This window comes from Uloborus diversus, chromosome 3, assembly GCF_026930045.1.
Source record: "Uloborus diversus isolate 005 chromosome 3, Udiv.v.3.1, whole genome shotgun sequence".
Taxonomy (NCBI): domain Eukaryota; kingdom Metazoa; phylum Arthropoda; class Arachnida; order Araneae; family Uloboridae; genus Uloborus; species Uloborus diversus.
The window spans coordinates 197,009,902-197,037,127 of NC_072733.1; the positions used below are offsets into that span (position 1 = coordinate 197,009,902).

The 27,226-nt window shown below is 32.4% G+C and overlaps 1 protein-coding gene across 1 annotated transcript in view; it reads right to left on the reverse strand.

The window, feature by feature from the left end:
• Positions 1-27,226, reverse strand: part of LOC129219117 (membrane-associated protein Hem-like) — a 109,109-nt gene that overhangs the window by 17,206 nt on the left and 64,677 nt on the right. Inside the window, exons 19-22 of the mRNA XM_054853437.1 lie at positions 26,359-26,461; positions 20,957-21,087; positions 8,786-8,883; positions 4,219-4,312 (exon numbers count right to left, since the gene is read on the reverse strand). Of these exons, the coding sequence (XP_054709412.1) occupies positions 4,219-4,312; positions 8,786-8,883; positions 20,957-21,087; positions 26,359-26,461 (426 nt within the window). The remainder of the gene's footprint in view (positions 1-4,218; positions 4,313-8,785; positions 8,884-20,956; positions 21,088-26,358; positions 26,462-27,226) is intronic.

The window sequence follows — 27,226 nt, forward strand, 5'->3', positions numbered from 1 at the left end:
ATCAGGTTCATACACCTAGCCCGTTGGTTTAACCAACTCCTATGCACTCCATATCTGGGAAGCAAACCAACCACTTGGACATTTGTCGAACTGTTGGTTGTTTTGTCCAACAGGGAATTCCATTCTTTTGTAAACTAATCGTTGTTACTATGACCTACATCGTTAGTTCCCACCCACACAGTAACTACATCCTCTTTATTAAATACCCCCTTCTTTTCAGCAACCATATTTACATCTCTCACCCGAGCACCAGACAAACAACATCTAGCCACCTTACGTCTAACTCTGCCTATTGAGTTTCCCACCTCACGCACCATTGAATCTCCCTTTGTTTCCCAGTCTGTTTCCTTGGCAATAACTTCCCCCTTTACCTCTGGAATATTCTCACTATCTAACACACAGCTAATGCCCACCTCCTTTTTACTAACTTCCCCCTTTCCCTCTGGAGTGTTTACCCCATCTACAATCCTACAGCCTAATGCTAACTCAGTCTCCAAAGTAATTAACCTTATTCTGATTTCTGAGAGTTCAACACACTTGGTGCAAATGAAATCCTTCTCAGACTCATCCCTCCCAAGCAGAATTAAACAAGCAGAACATCTGACATAAGTCACAAGAAATCCACTTGCCCCATTACCACTCTTAACCTCCTTCAAAATGCATATTATCCCCATTCTAGATCAAAATGATACTTAAAAAGTCAATACAAAAATTCAAAAATGAAGAATTAATGCTAATTATTAGAATTAGAAAGCATTGGAAGTAAAAGGTACACATATTACTAAATCTTAAGACAAGCAGTAAATTAAAACAACCAAGTTACACACTTAACAGAGCACTTACAACAAAGGCTTAACAACAAAGAAATCAGCACAATTTAGGCTTCGCTTCAAAGAATAGAAAAACACTTTAAGAAAGAAAGTAAATCAAAAATAAGACTTAAAAGCACAAAAATTTTTAAAATAAATTAAAAATACTGAAACTAAAGCAGTAAAAATAAACAATTACAGTAAAAAATCACTTATCTCAGGAGCGGCAAAAACTCTCCACAGCAACACTAGCGCCCTTGTATATCATTGTATAATAGCACAAAAATTGCAGATTACTACATACAAGTGTTCGGGGCTACAAGGAACCCTTTTTTCAATTGAGCTTGGGGATGAAAAACCCATGAATTGAAAAAGGGGTTCCTTGTAGCCCTGAAACATGTAAAGGCAGTAATCTACAATTTTTGTGCAATTACGCATTCTTATTTTTAATTTCCGTGTTCAGTTTTTGAATTAATTTATGTGCATGGAACTTTTTTTAAACACTTCATAAACCTTTTTTTAATCTTTAATTTATAATCAGATCATTTCATATGAATTAACTAATAGTCAGCACTCTTATAATTCAGAAACTGATAATGTTTGTACCACGTGTAGAACCTATGGGGTTCATAAAGGAAAACTAAGTTTTTAGATTATTAGGCTTTCAGTTTTTGTATAATTCATTGTTTTAAAAGCAAGAATTCCACAACTGTGGTAACTATTTAACATCTTTTAACAGCTAAAGACTCAAACCTTTTTGATGTCGAAAATCCATAACCAAACACTTCACAAATGCGCTTTTGATTTTTTTTTTAAACATGTGTTCTTAAGGGATTACTTTACTAAATTTTACTTTCTATCTGTTGCTGTGAAATTTACTGCTGCACTCACTCATGTGACACATTTTTCAAATCTACCTTCATTTGCTTTTGCTTACACACAGAACCTTCATTATCATTTTTCTTTGTTTATAGGCATTTACACCCTGATTAGGATCATATTTTAATTAATATCTTAGTGTAAAGTGTTTATGAAAGTTTATTACAAAGCGCAGTTTGAAAAGGTGTTGGGCACATAATCCAAACAGTACTTTTTCTATTTTTGCAGAGAAAATGTGTTCACAAATTTCAGAAAAAACAGCAGCATTAGTGGGAACTCAGTAGTTTGGAATAAAATAATGCATCATAAACATGAAAGGACAATTTATGTCGATTTTAAAAAGGTGAACATTCTTCTGATTGAACAAAGCAATTACACTAAGTTCCAGTTTTATATACCTCAGGGAGAGTAGAGCAAAAAAAGGCACTGGGTAAGAAAAAATTGGACCTTAAGATAAACTATAATGACTGGCAAACAAAATGTAATGAAAAATCCATGAGTAACTTATTTTCAAGCTATTCTCTCCCCTTTACATTTAAAATTGAACATCATAAAACTGTGTTCAATCTCTTAACATAAATAAAAACTTTTCTCACATTTAATGAACATTTCCTCAACTAACTATGGAAAAATTTAAAGCAAGAAAAAAAAAACTATTGTATAGTTCTCAAAGCAATTTTCCCAAATATATGATCAAACATAAATTCAATGCATAGACAACTTTACTGTCACAGATGTAAAACCTTCTTGGAAATTGAAAATTCGAAAAGTATAACAAGCTTGTGCAGCAACAAAATATGGGGTGTAATATAAACTCCTGTTTGTGAAAATTACAACAACATGAAGGAAGCCTCATAGTTGAATGAAATTTAATACACAGTTGAGTGGTAATGGTACAAATAAATGATTACATTTTCAAACCAAACAAACAATAAAAAGAGATAGAAATTAGTATTTTGTGTGGCCACCATGCGCCGCAATAAGAGCTGCTACACAACTCGGCATGGAGTGAAGCAAAGTTTGAATATCTGCCTGATGAAGAGTTTTCCATATTGTTTGTATGCACAACCAAAGTTCGTCTGTCAAAGCAACAGGACGAGGATCACGAGTGAGACGCCACCCAACGATATCCCACAAATGTTCATCGGTGGCATATCCGGGGAATATGCAGGTCAAGGAAGAAGCTGTACCTGCTGCGAATCAAGGTAGGATTTGACAGTTCAGGTGACATGTGGAAGGGCATTATCCTGCTGGAATATAGCCCCTGGCAATCCTTGTAGGAAAGGAATAGCTTGGGGCTGTAAAACTTCGTTTATGTATCAGGTACTGTTCAAATTGCCCACAATTCGTAGCAATTGTGATTGTCCATGATATGCTATGGCACCCCAGACCATAACTCCGGGTGTTCGTCCACTGTGGCATTCGATAATGCACTCCGGAATGTGCCGTTCACCAGCATAGCGCCTGACACGAATTCGGCTATCATGGTGCCACAAATTGAAGCGGGATTCGTCAGAAAAGATGACCAGCTGCCAATCAGCATGCCAGCTCCTATGCACATTGGCCCATTGTAGCCGCAGGCGGCGTTGGTTTTGCGTGAGAGGAATCCTGCATAAAGGAATCCTTGCGCGCGGCCTACGCTGCAGCAGAAGTCTCCGAATTGACGAAGTAGACAATGAAACACCTATAGCTGTTGACCACTGTGCTGCCAATTGTCTAGAAGAAGCTGTGTGGTCCGTCAACGCCATACGCACCAGGCGTCTGTCATCACCATCTGATGTCACATTTCAGGTTCCAATCCCGGATTTCCGAGCTGTCTGACCCTCGTCCTTCCACTGCTTCCAAACATGCATGATTGTGCTGCTGTTACGCTTGACACAAGCGGCTACTGCACGATAAGACAATCCAGCTTCACAATGGCCAACGATTCTGCCTTGTTCAAACTCCGAAATTTGCTCAAATTTCACTTTCTTTCGTCGAAGAGGCATAGAAAAGATTCAGTTAAGGTTTACTTTAGCATATAACCACTGATAATCACACACGCCTCGCTACAGCCGTCTATTTATATTCGGTTCGATCTGCCACTCAGAGGGCGCTGCTCAGCATATGCATGCGCTATCGTTCCTCAATTCTAATCATTTGCATATCATGCCCCACTTTACATTTCCTGAAATTTTCAGCTCACTTGCGTAAATCCTTCGTGGTGTTGCAATTTTCACAAACAGGAGTGTAAGTAATTAATTTCACTTTCATCATAGTCATCTTGATAGGCTTCTTGAGAATCTAGGAAATTTGAGTGATACGTAGGAAAAGTGTATGCAGAAAGATTTGCACATCATGAAAGTTTTTCAAAACCCAAAAGTGTTATCCAACAAATATTGGTCTTGGATACATCATAAATAAGTGAACTTGTATTACTTCCTTTCTTACCTATAGCTCAATAACTAGATCTGATATAAAAAAAAACTCATACATTTCAAATAACTAATATCAGCAGTCAGCAACAGTCAATGATAAATAACTGACTTACTTTGCAACCTTCGAAATAGTTCTTTCATCGATTCAGGCTTATCGTAGTTTGATCGAAGTGCCATCAAGATATCTTTATTAATTATGACAAGTTTCTGAAAGAGGTGCATAACACAGCTTCAATAGTATTTTTAAACAAAAAAAAAAATAAAGTAAAACAGTTAGGGGTACCCAATGAGTAATGGGCAGGTTTATCTTGCAGTGTCAATATCGAGTTTGTAATCGATATTCAAGGAACACTATCAGTGGATTCTAAAAAGGCATATTCAAGAACACACACATTCCCACCACATTTTTTCCAAACATAATTTTTATCTACAGTATGATTTATTGCATTAATGCTTCTTAGTCGCCAATAATGAATTTACTCAGCATTTAAGTATTCAAAAAACTCCCTTCTAAAGGATTTGACATTGCTGATTTTTAATAGATTGCAGTTTTTTGGGTGCATACTCATTTCTTACCTTTTTTTTCTATCATATAGGATTACTTTTGGCATTAAATAAGATATTTAAGATTCTTACAAGCTAATATGACAATAACTAGTCAATTAAAAGTAAGTATTTAACTTGTGGGCACAATATGACCATTACTCATTTTTGGCCATTCTTACGCTAAATAATAGTTTAGGACAGATGCTAAAACAAGCTAAAATTGGCAAACAATAAATAAAAATGCAGCAGTGGACTAGTTCTATTTATTTGTTTATTTCTTTATTTTTATTGATTTCACCCAAAAAACCTCTCAAAAGTAATTTGTCAGTTATCCATTTTTTAATTTTAATGTTTCTGAGGTTGGTAAGTCAAGATACTTTAAATCTTATTATACTGTCAGAAAAAATAAGTATTTTAATATATATATATATATATATATATACATATATATATATATATATATATATATATATATATATATATATATATATATATATTTTTTTTTTTTTTTGCATTTCCTGAAAATATGAGTTTAGCTACTAGCATGACCATTAATAGTTTTTAGCATGTCCATAACTACAGGAGTGACCATAACAGGACAAACCAGTGTATTACAATTTATTTCAAAAAATATATATTAATCACAGTTAAAAATTAAGAAACATTTCACAGCTATAAGCATGTAATTTCTAAGCTCTAACACTGTGATAGTAAGGTTTTTTCTATGAAATAAAACTAACTGCAACATCAAAATTCAATCACAGTCCAAATTTAAAAAACCCTTATCAGTGCCTATGACTAGTTATTTACCATATATATACAGTAAACTCCCGATTATTGGCGGTCTGATTATTTGCAGTTCGCATTATCTGCGGGTCTTTTTACATAATTATTTTTTTAACTGTCATTAAATGTTTTTAAACTCATGATTTTTACTGTTTGTTTTTACCTTTAACATATGTTTTACATTCAATGTTAGTAGAATGCAATGTTATTTTTTATTTTCAATGAATCTGCGAGTGTTATTCATATTTTTTAGCTATTGCATACGGTAGTATCATTTTTACCTATTATTCGGGTTATTCGCTTATCGGTGGTTATTGTGCCACACTATCCCGCCGATAATAGGGAGTTTACAGTATATATATACGCATACACAGTGAGTTGGCACATTAATGTGGACACACAGAAAATTACACGATTTCCCATTTTCCCATTTTACATACATTTTACATAATTACTAGTGGTTCAATTAACATAAAACTATTACCTAAAACTAATTATTTTGTTTTTAGCATTTTTTGAAACAATGATGATTTTAATTTCAGTACAAACATTCATAAAATTTATAAATTACGAGATTCCAACCCTACTATTCTGTTGGTTCTAAATCCTACCTGCATAAGAGGTGCCTAACCCTACAGTTGACCAATAAGAATCTATCCTTGCAAATAATCTTTTCTTCCAAAATATTTTTACTTTTTTTACTCAACAAGTATAATTCAAGGTACAGATTTTTCTTTACAGAAAAAAAGGGATTACAGAGGGTTTTCTAAAGTTGTCAGATGAAATTTCTGCAATTTTTCCTCGCTTTAAAGCGGTAGTATGTGGCCTTGCATTTTCATGAAGAAGATATGCAGCCTGTACTTCCTCCAAAAGGCAAAAATAACAGCCTGCATTAGTTGTGCTTCTTCAATAATGTCACAAAAAGCAGCAATGTTGTCTGCAGTGATGCTTTTCCACAGTCTCCTTTCATCAGGTTTGTTTTCTTCAGCTTCTCTTCCTGTGGTAGTTATTTTATCCTACGCATACACTCGAGTAAGCTAGGTGTCTGCTCCATAGAGAGTGTGTGAAGTTGTCTCAAAATTTCAGAGTTTGGCACCTTTTTTTTTTTTTTTTTTTGAGAAATTTAATAATAATTCACTGTGCAACAGACATATGCACTTCTTGTAGTCTAGATCTGTACTGTGTTTGCAAGCATAAAAACCCTCCTTCAGACATTCCGATCACACTGACAAGGCACCACCTCAGATTACTAATAGCAGTATATGAGTCAAATTCAAGTTAATATTTGATCTACCCTCGTAAAAATCAAGATTTAGAAGGATTTCAATGTTTTTATTTTTAATCAACAGACTAAAATCCATTATGTAACACATGTAGAGATCTAATTATTATGCTCATCTTTTCCTTATTCTATCATGTTATCTATGTACATAACTTGCAGCTGCTAGTTCTAATGCTATATTTTGTGTTAAAGGTTCTTAGTGTAGCATGTTTGTACAGTATTTGCAGTTTTCTTAACTTTTTCACCACATTTTTTCAAGAGAATAAGCACGGGTTCAAACTTATGCTTATTCAAACTTTTTAAGAAGGCTATTTCCATAGCAAAGTAGCCCAATGGTCAAATTTTAAATAAAGCTTTACTTAAAATGTTTCTTTTCTTTTTTATAATAAATAGAATGAATTTCACATTATCTATGCAAAAATTGCGTTTTATGTTTTGCATCTGGCCACAAACTAGTATCAAAAAGACATTTGTAAACCCACTTTGCTGCATGCAAAGTTGATCATTTTCCTAAGGATCTTTTTCACATTTATGGTAAGCTCATGTGCATTATATTAGTATTTTTTAAAAGTTTTTGCAGTACTTTAAGGATGTATGCCGTTTCTTTCCAATAATAACTTAAACATAGTCAAATTTTGCATTTTTGAATAAGCCTATTGCATGTAGTGTGAATCACATAAAACATAGAAATTATTTTTATTAAATAATGCCTGTAGTTTCAGCTCTAATATTTTTGTTTTCTTTCTATAACTTAATGTCAATACTTTTTTCACAATTCATTTGATACAATTTTGAATATTGTTAGAAATATAAATATGTGTGTAGTGTGAATCACAGTTTCGGTTTTGTTTTGCGAGTATTTACACTTTGATGACAAAATTTGTCATTAAGACTATAAAATTCATATAAACTAATAATTTAAATGTATTTGCTATTGATACTATGGATAAACTCCTTCTCAGGGTAGGTAGAGCAAAAAAAAAAAAAGGCTTCAGGAATCCAGGAAATATTTAGATTTTTACAAAGCGGAGACAGAACGTCAACGAATTACTCGCACAATATGCAAGATAGGGGAAAGTGTTGATGAAAAAGAGAAGCACCATGCTAAAAAAGAGAGGAAATAAAATACTATTCAGCAAAAAAGAAATTGAAGAAAACATTAGCAAACCAGCATAGTGACTCTACTACTCTGACTAAACCTTTCAAATCAAAGAGTTCCTATGGAAAAGCAATGGCAAACGTTAGGAGGGGACTTCCTAACAGCCCTACCAACGTATATCTGACATAGATATATTTTTTTCTGATAGTGCTAAAAAAACTTGAAGAGCCATTAATACAGCACATGCATTACACATTTCAAAATTTTTGCTTTAATAATTATGTCATGGGTTAATTTAAATCTTGTAATTCTGCTTTAAACATGTTCTTTAAGATTTATGTTGTCTAAAATATGTCAATGTTGAAAAATAAATGTGTAGGATTTGTTTTGTGTTTCGAAATTGGAAGCTGTTGTGTGAGTCACAATCTATATGTAATGAGAGTCACAAATGGAAAAAAAACCCTAATATTTTAAAATAGATTATATTAATAAATACTGCACATGTTTTTTAATTTTGAACCTTCTAGATACATAAATAGAGCAAGTTTTAATTTTAAATTTGCTAAAGAGGAAGATATCCAAAGATAAGAACATCACCAAAATATCACTTCCTTTTTCTGTAGTGTGAGTCACATTTGTAATTTAACACTTTCAACTGTCATGTAAAGCTTTTAGTGAATAATGATAGGTTGACTAGTTTGTTTCAACGCTAATTAGTAATGCTGAGGGAAAAAAGGAGATAATACTTCAATAAGTTTGAGATAAAGAGAGATTTGTACCTTAAAATTCTCAATTTGTAGTGTGAGTCATGCATGAATTAACCTGGAGCAAATACTGAATATTACATTACAAAAATTAAGCGAGCAGTTTAAAATATGTATTGAAGCAACTACGAAATAAGGTGCAAAATAAATAATATTCAATCTAATATAGTGAAAATATATCGAAGAACATAAAATAAACATACTTTAAGTTCTGTAACTTGACTTGCTATGTGCCACATAAGACTCTCAATAAGATATTTCATGCCATAGGATCCTATTAGTTCAGCTAAAGCACGGAGCTCTAGGGAAAGAACATAATGGATTTTATTACAAAGTAAAAACAAGAAAATATCAAATTAATGTGATTAAAGTGAAAAACTAACGTAAATAAAGCACAAATTCTGCAGATTACTTCAGATTCTAAAGATGAAGTATTTTCATCAGAATTTGTGCTTTATTTACGTTGGTTTTTCGATTTAATCATATTGTAGCACAAAGCTTATTTGATAATTTTTCATTTATCAAATTAATGTTTAAAAAATTACATGAAATCATAAACTCCTGGGGGGGGGGGGAGATGGGTTACAGTGATGCGTATGCTTTTTCATTTTTCCTATTTAAGTGCAACAGAAAAATTTACATCATCATTTGTGGAAAATGCAGCATGAACTGTTGAGGTGTCAAACATTGTATACTACCATCATATGGTAAAATTTGATATGAGAGAGATTTTAGCTGCTGACAAAATAAGAAATGATAGTTTATGACAAACCTCATTTGGGAGGTCTATCAACAGTAGAAACCAATGAAAACACACAAAAAAAGTATACTAGTGTTATACGATCAACAACACAACATTGAAGAGCTGAATAAGCTCAACTTGGCAAATGAAAGTAAGAGAAATGGAAATAATTCAATTGGTTCAAAATTTGTACCGCATTTGAGCCTTGCGGCAGAACTTTATCCTGCTTTCTGGAACAAATTTTCTGGAACCAACTTTTTTCCCCAATTTTATAATATTCTTCAATAATAAATATATATGTACAAGACTTCAGCAACACAAACTGTTTATGTTTATAAAAATGTTAACATCAATACTATGGCTTCATACTTTATGAAACTAATTCACAGTTAGAGCAAAATCATAGTCCTTTGTTTTTCCCTGTCAAATTAAAAATGTTCATTGATTTTGCACCTTCTAATGGATTAATTCTATTTTGATACAACTAAAATATTATACTATTTCATAAATAAATTAAGTACAGTATAACTCTGATTTAACGATTGTCAAGGGACTGGAAATAGTTATCATTAAATCAAGGATATTGTTAAATCAAGGAGCATAGAAATTCAATGTAGTCAGATTCAGACTAGTGAAATTTATCATTAAATTGAGGAAATCGTCGAATTGGGTATAGTTAAATTGAAGTTAGACTGTATTAATATTCCAACAAGAAATAATAACATAAAATAAGTTTTATAACATTATGTTTAATAACACTGAAAAAATGTCATTAACAAAAGGAATGTCTATACACTTTCCCTAATATCACAAAGTATAGCTTAAAATTTGGATTTAAAGACTTCAATTTCAAAAAATTGACCGGGCAGAGAGCCTTTGAATCAACCTTTGAAAGTGACCCAAAAATAGCCTAAAATGGCATTTTCAATACTTCAGCTTGAAATATTTTAGGGAGAGAGCACATGAATCCGTTCTCCTAAAATTGTCAAAGAAAACCTAAATTTGCTTTTAACACTCCAGTTTCAGTATTTTTTCTAAGAATAGGGCCAAGAACCCATTGAACAAAGCCCTTTTCTGTCTTAAGGTTCTGTTCTAATCCAACTGGAACTAGGTCCCTGAAGGACATGCACCCCTGGATTAAAATTATTTTTTCTCAAAGTAGCATTTTCTCACATAATCTCGCAAATGGTTTTGTTATTTGTACAAAGCCACATGCAGTCAATATTTGTTGTTTTTGATGGCAAAAGTAATTAGTTCCAGTGACTGAATACGGAGGGCTTCCAGGGAATTAAGAATCTGCTGGAAAAAGTGATTAATAGCTGGTAACAGTACAGATATAGTGGTGTTTAGAGTAGTTGAGCAACCACATTTAGACCCAGCCAAATTCTTTAAGAGCAAAAGTCTGCTTGATGATCAATGTATTGTATCTTCTATGTGTGGTCTTCATGAAAGTTTTTTTGTCAAAAGCAACACTCATATAGTAAAAATTTTGAGTTGAGCATTAATTTTACATCAGAAAAAGATTTGGAAGGAAGGGTTGGTGAGTGAGAGAGAAGGATTCTACTTTAAGCTTATTAAGGTTAACTTTCATATTGCTCAGTCAGGTCAAATTTTTCACGGTTTGAAGTGCTTTAATCAGAACAGTTAATCTTACGCTCAGCATAAAGAAGGCTTCTAACACACTTCTGAATGATTTCAAATGGCTAACCAGATTATTAATATATGTGTTGAAAAGAGAGCCAGCTAGAGACTGCTCTCTGAAGTAGACCAGTCTTGAGAATTCTGTAATTTGAATAATTGTACCAAACCCTATAAAGTCAATTGAGGCCCCTAGTTTAAAAACCGGACACTTGTAGAAAACCAAATTTTACAGGAGACGTAAAAGTCTGGTTTTGAAACTGAGGCAGACCTTCCCGCCCCATTTCAAGGGGGAAAGAAGCAGTTTTTGAACCTAATATTGAGCAGGCAAATAGGCCTTATGATTTTCTACAAGATTAACAAAAAATAAAAAAAGAAAATCGAATTTTTTGCAAGTATCCGGTTTTGAAACTAGGGGCCTCAATTGTTCAGAAGGTCATAGTGCCATTTAAGCATGTTAAAATGAATGACTATATACAAAAGCTTCAAAAGTAGATTTTCTTTCCACAGAAAGTCATAAGTTGACTTAAAGTCAACAAAGACAGCTGATAAAATTTGAGATTTTTGTAAAGTATCCTTAATATGCCACATGCTTAGTAATGCCACATGTGGGTTGATGGATCTAAAATTTCTAAAGCCAGTTTTTTTCTTTTTCAATGGACTTATTTGTTTCTAGATACCAGTTTAGTCTTCTGAAAATGATTCTTTCCATGGTCTTAAATAAAATGCTGGTTAGAGAAATAGGTCTATAGTTTGGTATTAGGCTTGGATTGTTTTCCTTTTTATGGATTGGAATTTGGAATAATTAAAGATTTGCACCATTGGGAAGGCAGTGCGCCAGATGTCCAGATAGCATTATTGAAAAGAGTTACAATTGTTTCATAAGCATGAGAACCTAAGTAAGAAATTCACAGAAAATGCCGGTGTCACCCAGAGACTTTCATGGTTTTAAGTAAATCTGAGCAATCTTTAGTTTATGCTCAAAGGGGCATTAAAGATTTCCTCATCTTCACACACTAAATCTCCCTCTTTTAATTTACTCTTAACTTTCTGTATTAATTTCCTAGAGTGTTGTCTTGCATAACTTTCCTTGCACTGTAGTCTAGAAAAGTATTGTACAAAAGAGTTAGCAACTCTGGAATCAGAAGTAATAATTCTATCTTTAAAAAATGAAAGGATATTTATGACTATTAGCTTGTTTATTAACAAACAAAGAAGGAAATTATAGATCATTTTTATGGAAGTTGATGTTTGATAGGAAGTCATGGAAAGAAGCTTGTTTCTCTTGTAGGACAGCTTTCTCCAAAATTGCCACAGACACTTGTCCTCTCCAGATCACTATATCTCGGGAGTGCCAAGAAAGTTCAGCCTTCCATCTGAGCTGATGATGTTTCCGCTTTGAATCCTGTAGATCAGGGGACCAGAATACTTTCTCATTTTGCTTCTTGAACTGCTTTTTTTGGCACACAGGATAATTTTGTCTCATATGAATCTGTATCAGTGTCCTATATTCAAAGTTTTAAGGAAGTTCCAAAAGCATGTATAAGAGATGTTCTAAGAGTTTCAATTGGCCCCTTAAAGTTCCAAGATATCTTAAATGTGGATCCTTGTAAGAGAAGAGCAGAAATGGTAAACTCAGCAACAATGTGGTGGTTGCCAGAATCAGGGTTTTCAACAGTTCTATGTTTGCAAGAGTGACCAAAAGAGGCAGTAACCAAAAGTAGATCTGGCATGGTTTTTGAACCCTTATAAGGGAGATAATTGTGGGGCCCTTATTATTGTAGTCTAAATCGAAGGTGTATTTGTAGTTTAAATTAATTAAGTCTTCAACTGTCTCATTTTTACGGTAGCAATACAAATATTTTTGAGTCAAAATATAGAGTTTTGAGTGGAATAGGTGTCATTAGTGAGAAGTTAAAATTTACTAATCTCCAAAATTATTGCTTTAAAATGAAGACATCTTCAGAAATTCTGTAGAAAATTTGTCTTGCCTGACCACCTTTGTGCCCCTTCCATGCTTGGGCAGCCCGATTGCAGATAACAGGGAATCAGTAGCGAATTATTCCACAAAATAGTAATCTTTTGTTACTGATTTGCAGAATGGTTTTACTGGTGGCTGTTTCACACTAGAAACTTGTTTATCGGGATCTTTAGATTATCCAGCACTAATTTGATGTTTTTTTTAAATTATGTTTAAGTAGATAAGTGTAAATTATGATTGCAAGAATATATTAATGAAAGGTCTTAATAATGTTATTTAATCAATTTAATAATATTTCTTGAGAGAAAAAAATGGGATGTTGGAACTACTACACCTTAAATTACACAAGTAAAGAGAAAAATGGCGATAAGATTGCTTATGAGAGAGCGCATGAGATTAATATACTTAATATAGACAGATATGAGATTATTTTACAGACTACTGTTGCATGATGCCAAAAGCTTTATGTGAGGTAATTCATAAAAACTATGTCTGGATTTTTATAAAAAATTCTCATTTATTTGTATTTTAACTAAAGAGACCAAGAATTTTATTTAATCCAAATGCTTCATGTTACGAAAATCATTTCATTTGAAGTCAATATTAGTTCTAAAACTGAGAGAACTGTTTTAAACATTACAAATATGCAATTCTTCTGAGTATTACTTTCAATCACTTTTCAAATACACAAGGATGAGAGTGGTCAGAGAGCAAAAAGGAGGAAATCCAAAAGAAGTTCGTGAAAGTGATGATATCCAAAACTGCATCAAAATAGAACCTGGAAGCCATGATATTCAAAAATTCAACAAAAAATGTCTAATTTACCAGTTTTGAAGGTAATACTTATCTAATTAAATATAAGTAATAATTTTTACAATTTGCTGCATTGCACCATTTTTTGCATTCCTAAATAAATCTAAATTTTGAAAAAGAAGCAACAACTTCTAACTTCTGAGTCCTTGAACAAAGGGTTGAGGGAGTCAGAGGTTAATCTTGGCTGCAGCAAACAATAGTGTCAACTTTTCATATTTTTTAGAGAAAAATACATTTTTTTCGTTAAAAACATTCGAGTTTATAGTGCTAAACGAGTGAGAACATAAATTTTAAAATAAGGTCTGTTTGTAAAGTAAAAATTTACAACAGACAGAAAAAATCTAAAATTTCTTTATGTGGCAGAACATACTTTTCATAGTAAGAATCGAAAGTAAATAAATATATATGTATTTAAACGATTGGTTATCTTTTTCCTTGCATTGGAACCCAAAATTTGTTTTTAAAACTTCCTAATACAACTTCGGAATCAAAAGAATAATTTGCAGCTGCCTCATTTAACTATGAAATCTTAAAACTTTTAACAGGCTGTAAAGCCTGAACCATTTGAGATTCACCATAAATATTTTTTACTTTCTTAAATACACAAAAAAAGTACCCATACCAAGTTTCAATTAAATTCGAGACTGTGGGCTAAGCCACTTTTCTGATTAACTTTTACATTTTTCTAAAATAAATTAAAGTAATAAAAATATTATTGAAATAATAAATAAAATAAGCAGATATAAGGTAGCATATAGTAAAAAAACCACCCAAGATTAAAAATGATTGAAATACTTGCAGGATACAAAAATATTGAAAATTTCAAATTTGGCATACAACTTTTGACGCAGCACCTATTTGACGTTGTTGGCATGATTTCAAAACATATGTTCTTGGAAGACATCGTGGAGGATGAAGATTCAAGGGGGGGAAATAAAAAGAATAAGAAATTGAGGATCGAAATTTTTTAAAAAATCGTGTATTTTTTCCCCGATTTTTGAGAAAAATAAGTCCTGAAAGAGGCAAAAAAAGGAGGAAACGTTTAAAAAGTCAACAGAAAAAGCTGGAACTCCGTCAAAAGCCGGAAAAATTTCATCCCTGAGTACAAAGCAGATTATGATCATTTACAATGAACCAAACAAACATGCCGTTAAGCTAACTACAATATAACATGCTTTAAATGTTGTGGTTATAATACTTAGTTATCTGATAACAACAATTCATAAGAAAATGCACCAAAATTATTTAAAGCTAAATCATTTAATACAGCACCAAGCAACTAATAGAAAAAAGCATTTAATGATATTGCCAAGAAACTTAAAACTTCAGTATTTTTCTGCAAGATATCATTGTAACAAATATATCATTACATAAACAAAGTAATATATGCAAAATAGGTTTTTAAAAGGGTCATCCCACAAAATTTCAGAAATATAAAAAAGTTGTTGGTTGTCAGACCATTTTTAATTTTTCCAATTTTTATACAAGTAAAAATATATACCCCACGGACCTAAAATTCACTTACAGAAAAGATCTAACATTATTTTTTCTCAAGTTATGTTCAGAAAAAAACTATGGGTTAGACTGTTATAGCCAAATTCAATGGTTTACAGAATAATATTTATATTTCTTTAACTGATAAGAATATGCAAAAAACTCGAAAACTACTGAAAGCTGTGGATATTTTTCTGGTTTGGTAAATTTATGGTTTATCTATGTAAAAAATGCTTTTTCAAACAAGGTAGAATAGTAAGCAACACACAACTTTTTGAAAATTATTTTCTCATAAAGGTGAAGAGATTCTTCTATAATGTTTTATGTATGATATTTCAATACTACAAACATGTTCTTCAAAAAAAAAAAGACTTTTTTCACTTGGTTTCTTCTAAATTATAACCATTCAAAGTTTGAAACTTTTCCAAAATGACTATTTTTGACAGCTTGTAACGTAAAAAAGAGAAGCAGCACACACATGAAATTTGCCTTGGAAAGACTTCTATTTATAATGTTTACAATTGTTAATTTCATTATGGGTCATTCCATGTCAAATCATCCAGGGGTGGACACCCGAGGTTTTCAGATTTTTATGAAACTTCGCGAGGTTGTTCTATATGTGGCTATAATAAATGGAATTTTTTATCTTAATATATTAATTACTTTTTGAATGGTAGTAGCACTTCAAAGTTTTCCCTAAATCTTGTCCATTTAGCAAAAACCGCAAATCCAGCAACTGTACATACATGTACAGTTTTCACCATAAAAGATTTATTTTTTGAGATCGAGAGTTGATTTTTGTTTTGCATTTTTATCAGTATTGCATTGTAAAGTCAAATTTATAATTAAATTTAAAATTTAAAATATATTAAAATAGCTAAAAAAATCATTAAACAGCAAAATTGAGTTCAATTTCGGACATTGACTAGTGCTTAGAAAGTGCTTAATAGCAATTTTAGCCCTAAAAAATCATAAAAATCCAATATATTCCCAAAAAATAGATTAAAAATAGTACACACTGATGCAATAAAATTGGTGGGGTTTGGAAGTTATAATCAAGTTAAAGATGATAAAAAGTATACTTTTGAAATGTACAAAAATCACTCAAAAGTGCCCTCTACTAGATCAAAGAATATACTAATGAATAAATTCAGGCTTTCAGTACTACTTAGGACATGTTTATTAGATAAACTAATTTGAAGAAAAAATGTTAATATAAGCTGCTTTTTTAAAAATAATATTTAGAACGACAGCTGAAGTTGAGAACTCTCAACTTCTAAGAATAGGCTGTTCTATCAAAAATCGAATATACAAAAAAATAGTCAGTTTTTAGAGGAAGTGGATGCATTCATTTGCTTCTGAAGATGCCAGCTTTATCCTCAAAAGTTTTAATCATGTTATAAATTAAATTCTAACAATTATTTCACAACAGTTCTTAGAAGTCGCAACTACTTTGTTCTTTTTAGAAATTTATGTTCATAACACCAACTCACAAATTTAGAACTATATTATATTTTATGAACTAAGAACTTTTTTCCCTCTACTGGATTCATTTGTTTTTGTCTTCACTGGTTGCTTGCTAATAGTTCACACGAAAGGTGGTCAGTCTAAAGCAGTATCTTCATTATTGTCTGCTTGATCTTAGATGTCTTCTATGACAAAAATTTCCGGTTCTTACCGCACAAAATGTGACCAAATGTCAAATTTATGGGGGTTTTTTACTTTAAACTCTTATAGAAAATGTGTTCCATCGATGTCAGTTTACCAAAAAATTATTTTTTTTTGCCAAGCATTTTAAAGTTAACATCCGCAGTAAAAAGTAACTTTAAAATCGCTGAATTAGAGAATGATAAAAGGTGAAAATATAAAACTCTTTTAGTAAGTGATTATTTTATAACTATGTATTTAGGTTTACAGTTGAAAAACAAAATATACCGTGGATTGTTTCGTTAATTTAACTATGAAAATAGTTTACAAAATTATGTCTTATTGCATTTGTCTTTGTAATTTCTGATTTGTATGATATTTACTAAATATATTTTTCATTGTTATAGTAATATAATTAAAACAACCATACACAGAAGTCATATTTGTAAGTATAAACATTTTTAAGACCTGAGATATGTTTCAGAGGCCTTCTGACAGGCAATGTTAGGTGATCTCTTTTATTTACTTTGTAAATTGAAAATTCCGATTGAAAGAGGGTACTTAAAGAGTTTTGTCAGAAGACCACAGAAACTTTATTTCAGGTTCTAAACATTTTTACGTTTACCAATAGACTTCTACACACAATGTTTTTGACAATATTAATACTAGAAAGTCGCCCGTCAAGGTATGATGGGTGAAAATTGCTTCTACTCTTCTACATTTAAACGAAGCAATTGCCTGTTTGGTGATATTTTTATGTTTAAAATTTTAACCCTAAGTCCAGTGGATTAACCCTAAGCTCAAGAGGATAGCGTTAATTTTCAATCACTTTTTCGATTCTTCATTCCATTAAAATGAGTCTTACCAGTAAAACAGTTAAGTTAACGGATCGAGTTCAGCATTGTCACAATAAAGCCTTTCCCTGCATGTTAAACTCTACCAAATCATATTATCAAATTATTATGCCGTGGCACGAGTTTCAACAATGAAACTAGTGGGTTACTCGATAATTAGCTGTTATTTACATGAGGATAATTCATTTGAAAAAATATTCAATGAATGTAATACGAGTCAGAAAATACAAAGTAAAATTAGTAAGACACAATTTTGAACACTTTATTGTTAAAAGTTTTATTAACAATACAAGTCATAGTAGTTTTGCTGTTGTTTTTTTCCCTCTTAAACTTTAAGTACTAACAATATACCCATAGATTTTTTTTTCCGAGTTTATTGCGTAGCATTTTCATACTATGAATGACTCAATTTTCCAAAAACTTGCCGGAGGGTTTGGTTGAAAAATGAATTGAAGTGAAATAATTGGCTGCATAATTTGGCACCTGCAGAATGACTGACTTATAATTGTGCTTTAAACTGATTTTGCTTGCTTAGCAAAAAAAAAAAAAAACAGTAAACCAATGAGGTTAAACAAGTTTTTGATTTACAGAAAATCAGATAATTGATATTAAAGTGAATTACAAAAATTTGACACTCTATCATATTTGTGTGGTAATAGCTAGGATTTCCAAAAAACTGTTGTGAAATAATTGAAAGATTTTTACTAATAACATGATGAACTTTTGAAAATGAAGATGAAGCTAACACCTCTAAGAGCTAATACAAACATCAACTACCCATAAAAACTGGCTATCTTGCTGTATATCTGATGAATGATAGAACAGCCCAACCTTAGAGGTTGAGAGTTCTCTTCTTAACTTCAGCAGTCATCCTAAATATTATCAAAAATATTAATATATTTTTCTTAAATTTAGTTTATCTAATTAATATGCCCTAATAGTACTGAAAGTCTGAAATAAATTATTAGTGTAATTTTTGGTCAAGTAGACGATGCCTCAGGTTGATTTTTTTACGTTTCAAAATAACAATTTTGATCATCGCTAACTTGATTAAAACTCAAAACCCCACCAATTTTATTGCATCAGTGTGTACCATTTTCAATCTAGTTTTTGAGAATATATTGGATTTTGAAGGTTTTGGAGGGCTAAAATTGCTATTGAGCACTTTCTGAGCAAAAGTCAATGTCCAAAATTGAACTCAATTTTGCTTTTTAAAGATTTTTTTAGCTATTTTAATATATTTAAATTTTAAATTTAATTATAAATTTGACTTTAAAATACAATACCGATAAAAATTCAAAAAGAATAAACTCTCTATCTCGAAAAATAAATCTTATAGTGAAAATTGTATATGTATGTATGGTTGCTGGATTTGCGATTTTCGCTAAACGACAAGTTTTAGGGAAAACTTTGAAGTGCTGCCATTCAAAAAGTAATTGATATATTAAAATAAAAATTTCCATTTATTCTTATACGCACTTATAGAAAAACCTTACCAAGTTTCATCCAGATCTGAAAACCTCTGGTGTCAAATCATGTTTTTGGCAGTCGATTTGACTTGGAATGACCCTTATGTTATTCAAATTGGTCAATGACATAAAGAGGCTTGAAATTGCAGAAATGATAATCAACTGTGAAGGGATTTATAATGCATAATTCGTGCTAAAAAGCACTGGAAAATATAAAATTGCTTGAGAGTACATTTTAAAACTACTTAACTCTAATTTTCACCTTCATGATTTGTTTACCAAAGATTTTTGGAGGAGAAGGGAGGGGGGGGGGGAGACCATTAAAGGAGACAAAAGGAAGGAAACAGTTAACTTAGTAAGTAGGTGTGGTTTTTGTTGTTTCTTGAGTATGCGAGTTTAACTTGCATTGAGTATACACCCTATGATCCCCCCCTTCCCTCTGCTAGTGAAAAATTGAAATGATGGACTTAACGCATTGTAAAACTTAAGGAACATCATTTTAATGCTGAAATACAGTCTCAATTCTGAAATAAAAAACTAAAAAAGCAATTTGAAACCAAATGAATTCACTATTATTGGATTTTTTTTATAAAATCTATACTTTTCTGATATAAACTGAAAATCAATCCTACCATTCTGAGACTGTACAACAAGGACATAAGATTAGTAAAGCTAAACAAAAACTAAACGTTCTACCTAATTGTTTGACAGAATTGAAATCTAACCTAATACCACAATGCCCCTTCTTTTTGATTTCATGGATGATTCCTCCACCCTTTCCAAATACCTCACTAAATAAATCATAAAGATTAAAATCTATGTGAATTAGTTTTAAAATGAGAAATAACAAAGTCCTTTGCAGTCAATGACATTTCTGCAATTTGAAGTCTTTCAAATTGCAGGCCAATTGAATTCATTCAATTGCCATTCATTGCTGGCCAATTTGAATAATGAACCGAAATTCAGATTGTAAAATAGAAGTCTTTCCTTAGCGAATTTCATATGAATGCTACTTCCCCCCTTTAAGTTAAGAGCTGTTAAAAATAGTCACTTTTGAAAATTTTCAACCTTTGAATGGTAATATTTTAGAAATAATGTAAAAAAAAGTTTGATATTTTTAGAGAACATGCTTTACATTGAAATATCACTCATAAAAACATTACAGAAGAATGTCTTGAAGACTGAAACGTTACAGAAAAGGTAATGAGTGAGGTAATAATTTAATGGATTTTATAGGTTCTTTTTGAAAATATTTTTTCTTATATAAAATTTAGAAATAATTACAAGTGGTCAGCAACCCATGTTTGTCAAAATTTTGTGGAATGATCCAAATAGCATCTTCCTAAAGATCTCAAATACAGCTAAAAAGTAGATCCTCTCATCCCTTTTTTGATGAAATAATTTCAATAAATTACTTTTTTCACATACTTTACACTGAAACGTAAGACACAATTCAATGAACAATTCAGGCAGTGAGAAGCAAATGGATGCAAGTGGACATTTTCAAGTTTTGAGTAAAATTCGTTTAAGATTAGCTCTAGGTAGGCTTTCGTTAATTTTTTTTTCCAAATCACGCTGTATAGCAGATACTACCAGGGCCACTAGTACCATTTCCTGCCCCAAGACAGAAGAGAGGTTCGCCTACCATGTGTACTGGTTGTCTCGAAATTTTTAATTTTGCCACTTACATCCCTTTGCTTCTCACTGCCTCAATTTTCCACTAAAAAAGGCCTAACCATTAATGTCGCTAAACTCTTCTGCACTAAATGGTAATTGACCTTCCGCTGAAAGTGTTACAAAGGCTCTTTGATTTCGTGAATATGATATGTGGCCAGCAGAAACTCTTCGCAATAATGCTTCCAGATACCTGCATGAAAGGAAAATTTATCAGCATTAATTCAAGTATAAATTACGTAGGGCGAGTTGTTCATCTCAGCCTACTTTTCTAGTCTTCAGAATTTTATCTTAAGAAAAAATAATCTAGTCTGATATTTTACCATAACATTTATAAAGTATTTCTTCTTCTCCAAAACATTAAAAAAAATGCTCTGATCATAATCTCTTCCCCCCCCCCCTGATGTATATTTTAAAACAGAATCCTTGAGAGTGGACCAAGGTGCCCTATTTGCGGAGTATGTTGATCCACCCTAAGGGGCACCCTAGATTACTTTATAAAAAAAAATTATCAAAAAATTATACATAAAAGTATCATCTAACTTTCTTTTAGTTATTTAAAATGAAAAACAAATTTTTAAGGTCAATAAAGCCTGATAAATTAAGTTGTAATGTTTAAAAAACATCTTTAAATTTGAAAAGAAATAAATTGTAACAACTCTAAAAAATACATAAATTAATTGAATGCTAAAGATACATAAAATCAGTGGCAGTCAGCATTTATGATTGAAAGAAAAGATTAATATACACTGGTGTGCAAAAATTAAGGACAAAGTCGAAAAATTAGCATATCAGCTGAACGAAGAGGCAGAGCGGACAGAAAGACCAATCAGGAGATTAAGTAAGGTGATGTACGGTAGCACATGCGCAGATATGGAGGCAGACGTAATGGGGGAGTGTCTGAGGAGTATAAAGCATGTTGTTGGTGTAAGATCAGTATTTCTGGCAAAGAGATTGCACGCTGTATAGCAGTTAAAATAACACCGAGTTGCTGCCTCAGCGAGAAATGGCGAATAATCAATCTGTTAGATGACATCTGGATGCTTTTACTCGAGGTCGAATCATTGGGAAGTTGGAGGAAGGCTGCAGTGTGACTGCAGAGTTTGGAATTGCTCACAGCATCGTTTCACGACTTTGAAGACAATTTCAAACTACAGGAACAGCTATCCGGGGGTTCAGTAGTGGTCGTCCACGAGGAACCACACCCACAGATGACCGGTATATTGTCTTACAGGACAGAAGAAACAGACGGCAGACAGTGGGAGAAATCGCTAGACACACAATACAGGCGACTGGACGACCGATATCGCGTTTTACCGTGGCCAGAAGACTGCATGGTGGTGGTATGTTTGCACAACGCCCTATACGGTGTGTACCTCTAACGCCTCCTGCCCATCGGAGAAGGCGTTCTCTGTGGTGCCGGGAGCACCGGAATTGGAGAGACAGTGAATGGGGACGAGTACTCTTTACAGATGAGAGCAGATTCAGTCTGAGTAGCGATTCTCATCGCATACTCATCTGGAGAGAGCGGGGAAGCCGAAATCATCCCTCGAACATCATTGAAAGGGACAGGTATGGAGGTCGCTGTGTTCTCGTTTGGGGAGGCATCATGCTTGGTAGTCGTACAGACCTTCACATCTTCGACGCAGATTCAGTCAACGGGACCCGTTATTGTAACGAGATTCTTCTTCCATATGTGCATCTTTTTAGAGGCGCTATGGGTCCGCAGTTCCTTTTCATGGACGACAATGCACCATGTCATCGCACAGTAGCTGCCGAACAGCTCTTAGAGAGTGAGGATATTGAACGTATAGATTGGCCGGCACGATCTCCGGATCTCAATCCCATCGAGCATGTATGGGATTTTCTAGGCAGACGCTTCGCAGCTCGTACCTTACCACCAGTAACGATTCGGGAGTTTCGATTGGCGCTGCAAGACGAATGGGCAGCAATGCCTCAAAAACTCATTGACACCCTCATTCTCAGCATGGGCAGATGCTGTGAAACCTGCCTATCAGTCGGGGGAGATCATATCCCCTTCTAAAGACCGGATGTTTCTTGCTGGACACCCATCACAGGGATGTTTCGGCCTTCAGTCGCATTGCGCTCCATGCTACTTTTTCAATAAAGCTTCTTTTTATCCCTCTGATTTCTCTTTTAGTAAATGTTGCTTACATTACACATGTCCTTACATATTGGGGATCTTACGGTATTAAATGTGTTGATTTGGAAGCTTTTGTACAAAGTTATATTGAAAAAACCGTCTCGTCCTTAATTTTTGCATACCAGTGTGTGTGTATATATATATATATATATATAGGGGAAAGGGGGGCATATGTAAACATATTATTATTTATTTTTTCATTTCTTTATTTAGCAAAAAATATTATTTTTTTACAGCAAAAGTGCATTCATGACTGAGTGGTCTTTTCTTTGTGTCATGTACTTTTTGAGATTATTATTTTTTTTTTTTTGAAAAATTGTTTTTCACTTTATGGTATTTTTTAAATATGTCTTCAATTGTTCACATATATCCTTACAGGGGTCATAGAAAAAAAAAACAGGATTATCCATCATATTTAAAAGAATAAATACTTAATATGAAAAAAAAACATATGTACCAACTACATTGAATGCTTTGTAACCTATAATGTGTCGGTTAACATTGTACAGCAATGTACCAATAAGAAAAAAAGAAAAAAAACATTATAAAACCCTACTCACTGTTAAATTTTAAAGATTTGTAGCATGTTCTGATCACTAGATAGACAAAAAACAATTTATAAAATGCACCTAATTGAAAATTTCCTTTACTATTTAAAAGCTACATAACTACAGAGTGACAGAGGTTACATTTTTTTCATATACATGTATGTATACATGTGTGTATATATATATATATATATATATATATACATGTGTATATATATATATATATATACATGTGTATATATATATATGTATACATGTGTATATATATATATATATATATATACATATATATATATATATATATATATATATATATATATATATATATATATATATAAGGATGATTCAAAGAACTTATTTTTAAATTTTTTACCCCTCAGTATTTTTACACTATTCATATAAATGATGCACACAAAATTCCAGTTTAATCAAATAAGATTTAGAGGTAGCGCAACACAATTGAATTTTTTTTTAAATGAGCAATTTGAACAGATTTGGGGGAACCTTGCTCTCTGCAAGTCTTAAAGTTCAAAAGTGTAGGTTCATCGTCATGTGCCGTGGAAAGGTCAAATGCAGTAATATGCAAAAATAAATTTTTGAGATATTTGAAAGAAACATGTTTTGGATTCCATACTGACAGTTGAGGCAGTGAGAAGCAAAGGGATGTGAGTAAACATTTTCAAGTTTTGAGTAAAACCCGTTTAAAGATAACCTCCTAGGTAGGCTTTCATTGAATTTTTTTTCTAAACCATGCTGTACAGCAGCACCAACCAGAGCTACTGGTACTATCTCTTGCCCTAAGACAGAAGAAAGGCTCACCTACTATTTGCACTGCTTACCTAAAATTTTTCAATTTTGCCACTTACATCCCTTTGCTTTTCACTGCCTCAATTGGGGAAATGTTGGAATTGACGAGTTTTTGTTGTTTTGTTTATTTATTTATTTATTTGTGCTTTATTCTCAGTGGAAATCAAAACTTTGTACAATAAAGATAAAGTACAATAGATGACAAAAATGAAAAAAAAAAAAAGAAACATGGAAAATTAGCAGTAAATGGGCTTTCATTCTCATGGCAGTCCTAAGTTCATCACTTATTCTCTTTAAAACAATATTGTTAATATTTAGACCATGCAGTTCACTACTTTCTAAAATTTCCAGCAATTGGTCCAATACAATTAGCACTACAGCATGATATAAAACTGTACAGGTTAAATAAGAAAACTGTACCATATTATTCCTTTAAGACCATAAATGTTGAAATATAATACTTATTTCAAATTTGAGAAGTTTTAGTTTCATCAAATGAAAGTGAAAATGTGTCTGATGAACTTTAGGGAAAATTACAGCAGAAAAGAAGAAGGAAGTTTGGAAAATTAGTAAAGAAATTTAAAAGAAAGGAAGAAGAATTGAAAACAATCTTAACTAAAATTTAGTTAGGAAAAAAAAAAGATATGTAATTTTTACTTATGAAACGAAAAAATAAAGAAAAAATGAAGAAATGTAAAAGGGTCTCCTAATCCCCTAACGTTAAGATGACTTCTATAATTATCTATTGATGCGTTACTTTAAATAATATTAAAATAAGGTGAGAAAGTAACCTACAAATAAAAAAGAAGAAAAAAATGCTTTGCATACGAAAAAAGAATTATATAGTTGTGAATGAAGTGGCCAGAGATTCTTAATGTGACAACAGAGTTTTCACTATGAATAAGGCCACTGTAACCAAGCTCAACAGGGCTCCCAACACATTTTAGCCATAGAAAAGGGTAAAAGAGGACCACTTTCAATCAAAAAGGGGATTAAAGAGGACCAGTTATGATTAAAAGGAGGACCTTGGGAGGACCATTCGTAGTTAAACCCAGGGAAGCACCAAAAGAAAAATTAGCTGCCTGCTGCTAAATCCGTGAAGATAATTCGTTAATTAACCATAATAATGATTTTTAGTGATACAATTCTTTCCTTTTCTGTACAACTGAACTTTTTATCCAATGAATTGTATTATTTACAAATATTTGGATGGGGGAGGGGGGTGACAAGCACACATGTAACTAACGATCTTACAGAGTAATTTTAACTGAAAAATAAATTTTCTACTAATGAACAGGTAAAAACTGGCTGATTATAAATAATCAGCTAAGTGACCGATGAGTCAGTGCATACTTAGTTAAGACTCTTTAGACACAGTTTTTACAATAAACATCGTAGCACATAGTCATTTACAAAACTTTCACATAACCAGTTTAAACAGAATTAATTTTAATATAAGTTACTACAAGACAAGAAGATATAATTTAGAGGCCATGAAGACCCCACCCCCCTCCGGAACCCTTGTTTTTAACAAATATTTCCAACCCTAATATGGTAGTTTATATATATATGAGAGTTTATGACCAAAAATCCAATTCAGGAGGTAATTTCAGGCTACGCTACTGCCTAAACTCAAAAATATTAAAGGAAAGTCAGGTTGAATCCAAGGCTGCAGCGCCTTGTTGGTGACAAGGCATCGCGGCCGCGTGTTTGGGTGTAACAAACATCAGCACACACTATCTTTTAACGTAATGAAAACGTTTAAAAGTTTAGATAAACGTTAAGATTTTAAGTAAAAACAATATAAAAGCAGACTAAACCAACCAAAATGTTAAAAAGCGGTCGAAAGTACAGACTTTGGCGGGAAAAGCAGACCATTTGGGAGCCCTGCTCAACTATAGATATTTGCATCTATACATTCAGGATTATTATTTTTTCAACTCACCAATTTGTGTACAAGGATGTAATTGTCTTATCACCATGGCTATCTTGAGGCTGTGTTTGTTGCAAAAGAACATTGTTGAAAACCCTAGTGATATCTAAGTGAACTAGAAAAAACACACTTAAAAGGTAAGTTAATGAAAAACATTTTTTAAAACAAATTTTATGCTTTTAAAGAAACTACATAAAAAGTTGACTATGCACTACAATTGATCATTTGACAAAAAAATACTTAGGATGACATAACCATTACACACATTGAAATTACTCCCTTAGAGACCATTAGCAGAATATTTTACTGTGTTCAAAGAGACCCTCAGCTATTTGAAAGGGTTTTGCAAGATATACATGTACGTTGGATGGTTATTTGTTTTGTATTGCATCAATGTATGCACACTCAAAATTTGATCAAAATCCTAATACTGCAAGAATTGGTATAGAAAACTTTAAGCATGCCCAAATTTATTAAATCACAATTGTTAAAATTATTACTCTTACTTGGCACCCTATTTCCATTTCTAGCAATACCCAAATAATAAAAATCCATTTGATACCTGATCCTTATACCAGCCTTGACCCTCCCCCATCTAAACTTAGTTTTTTTTTGACTCTGAAACCCCTAAAACAAACCACTAATCATTTTACCCCTGTAGAGCTCAGATGCAGGCCATCCCTTGCAATTTAACCATGCTTACAAAAGCTCCATACATCCAAGAACCTGATACTGTAATTTTTGCAAATTGGCTAATGTAACAGGTTCGTACACTTAGCCCGTTGATTTAACCAACTCCTATGCACTTTATGTCTGGGAGGCAAACCAACCACTTGGACATTAATTGAAAAGCTGGTAGCGTTATCCATTCCTTTGAAAA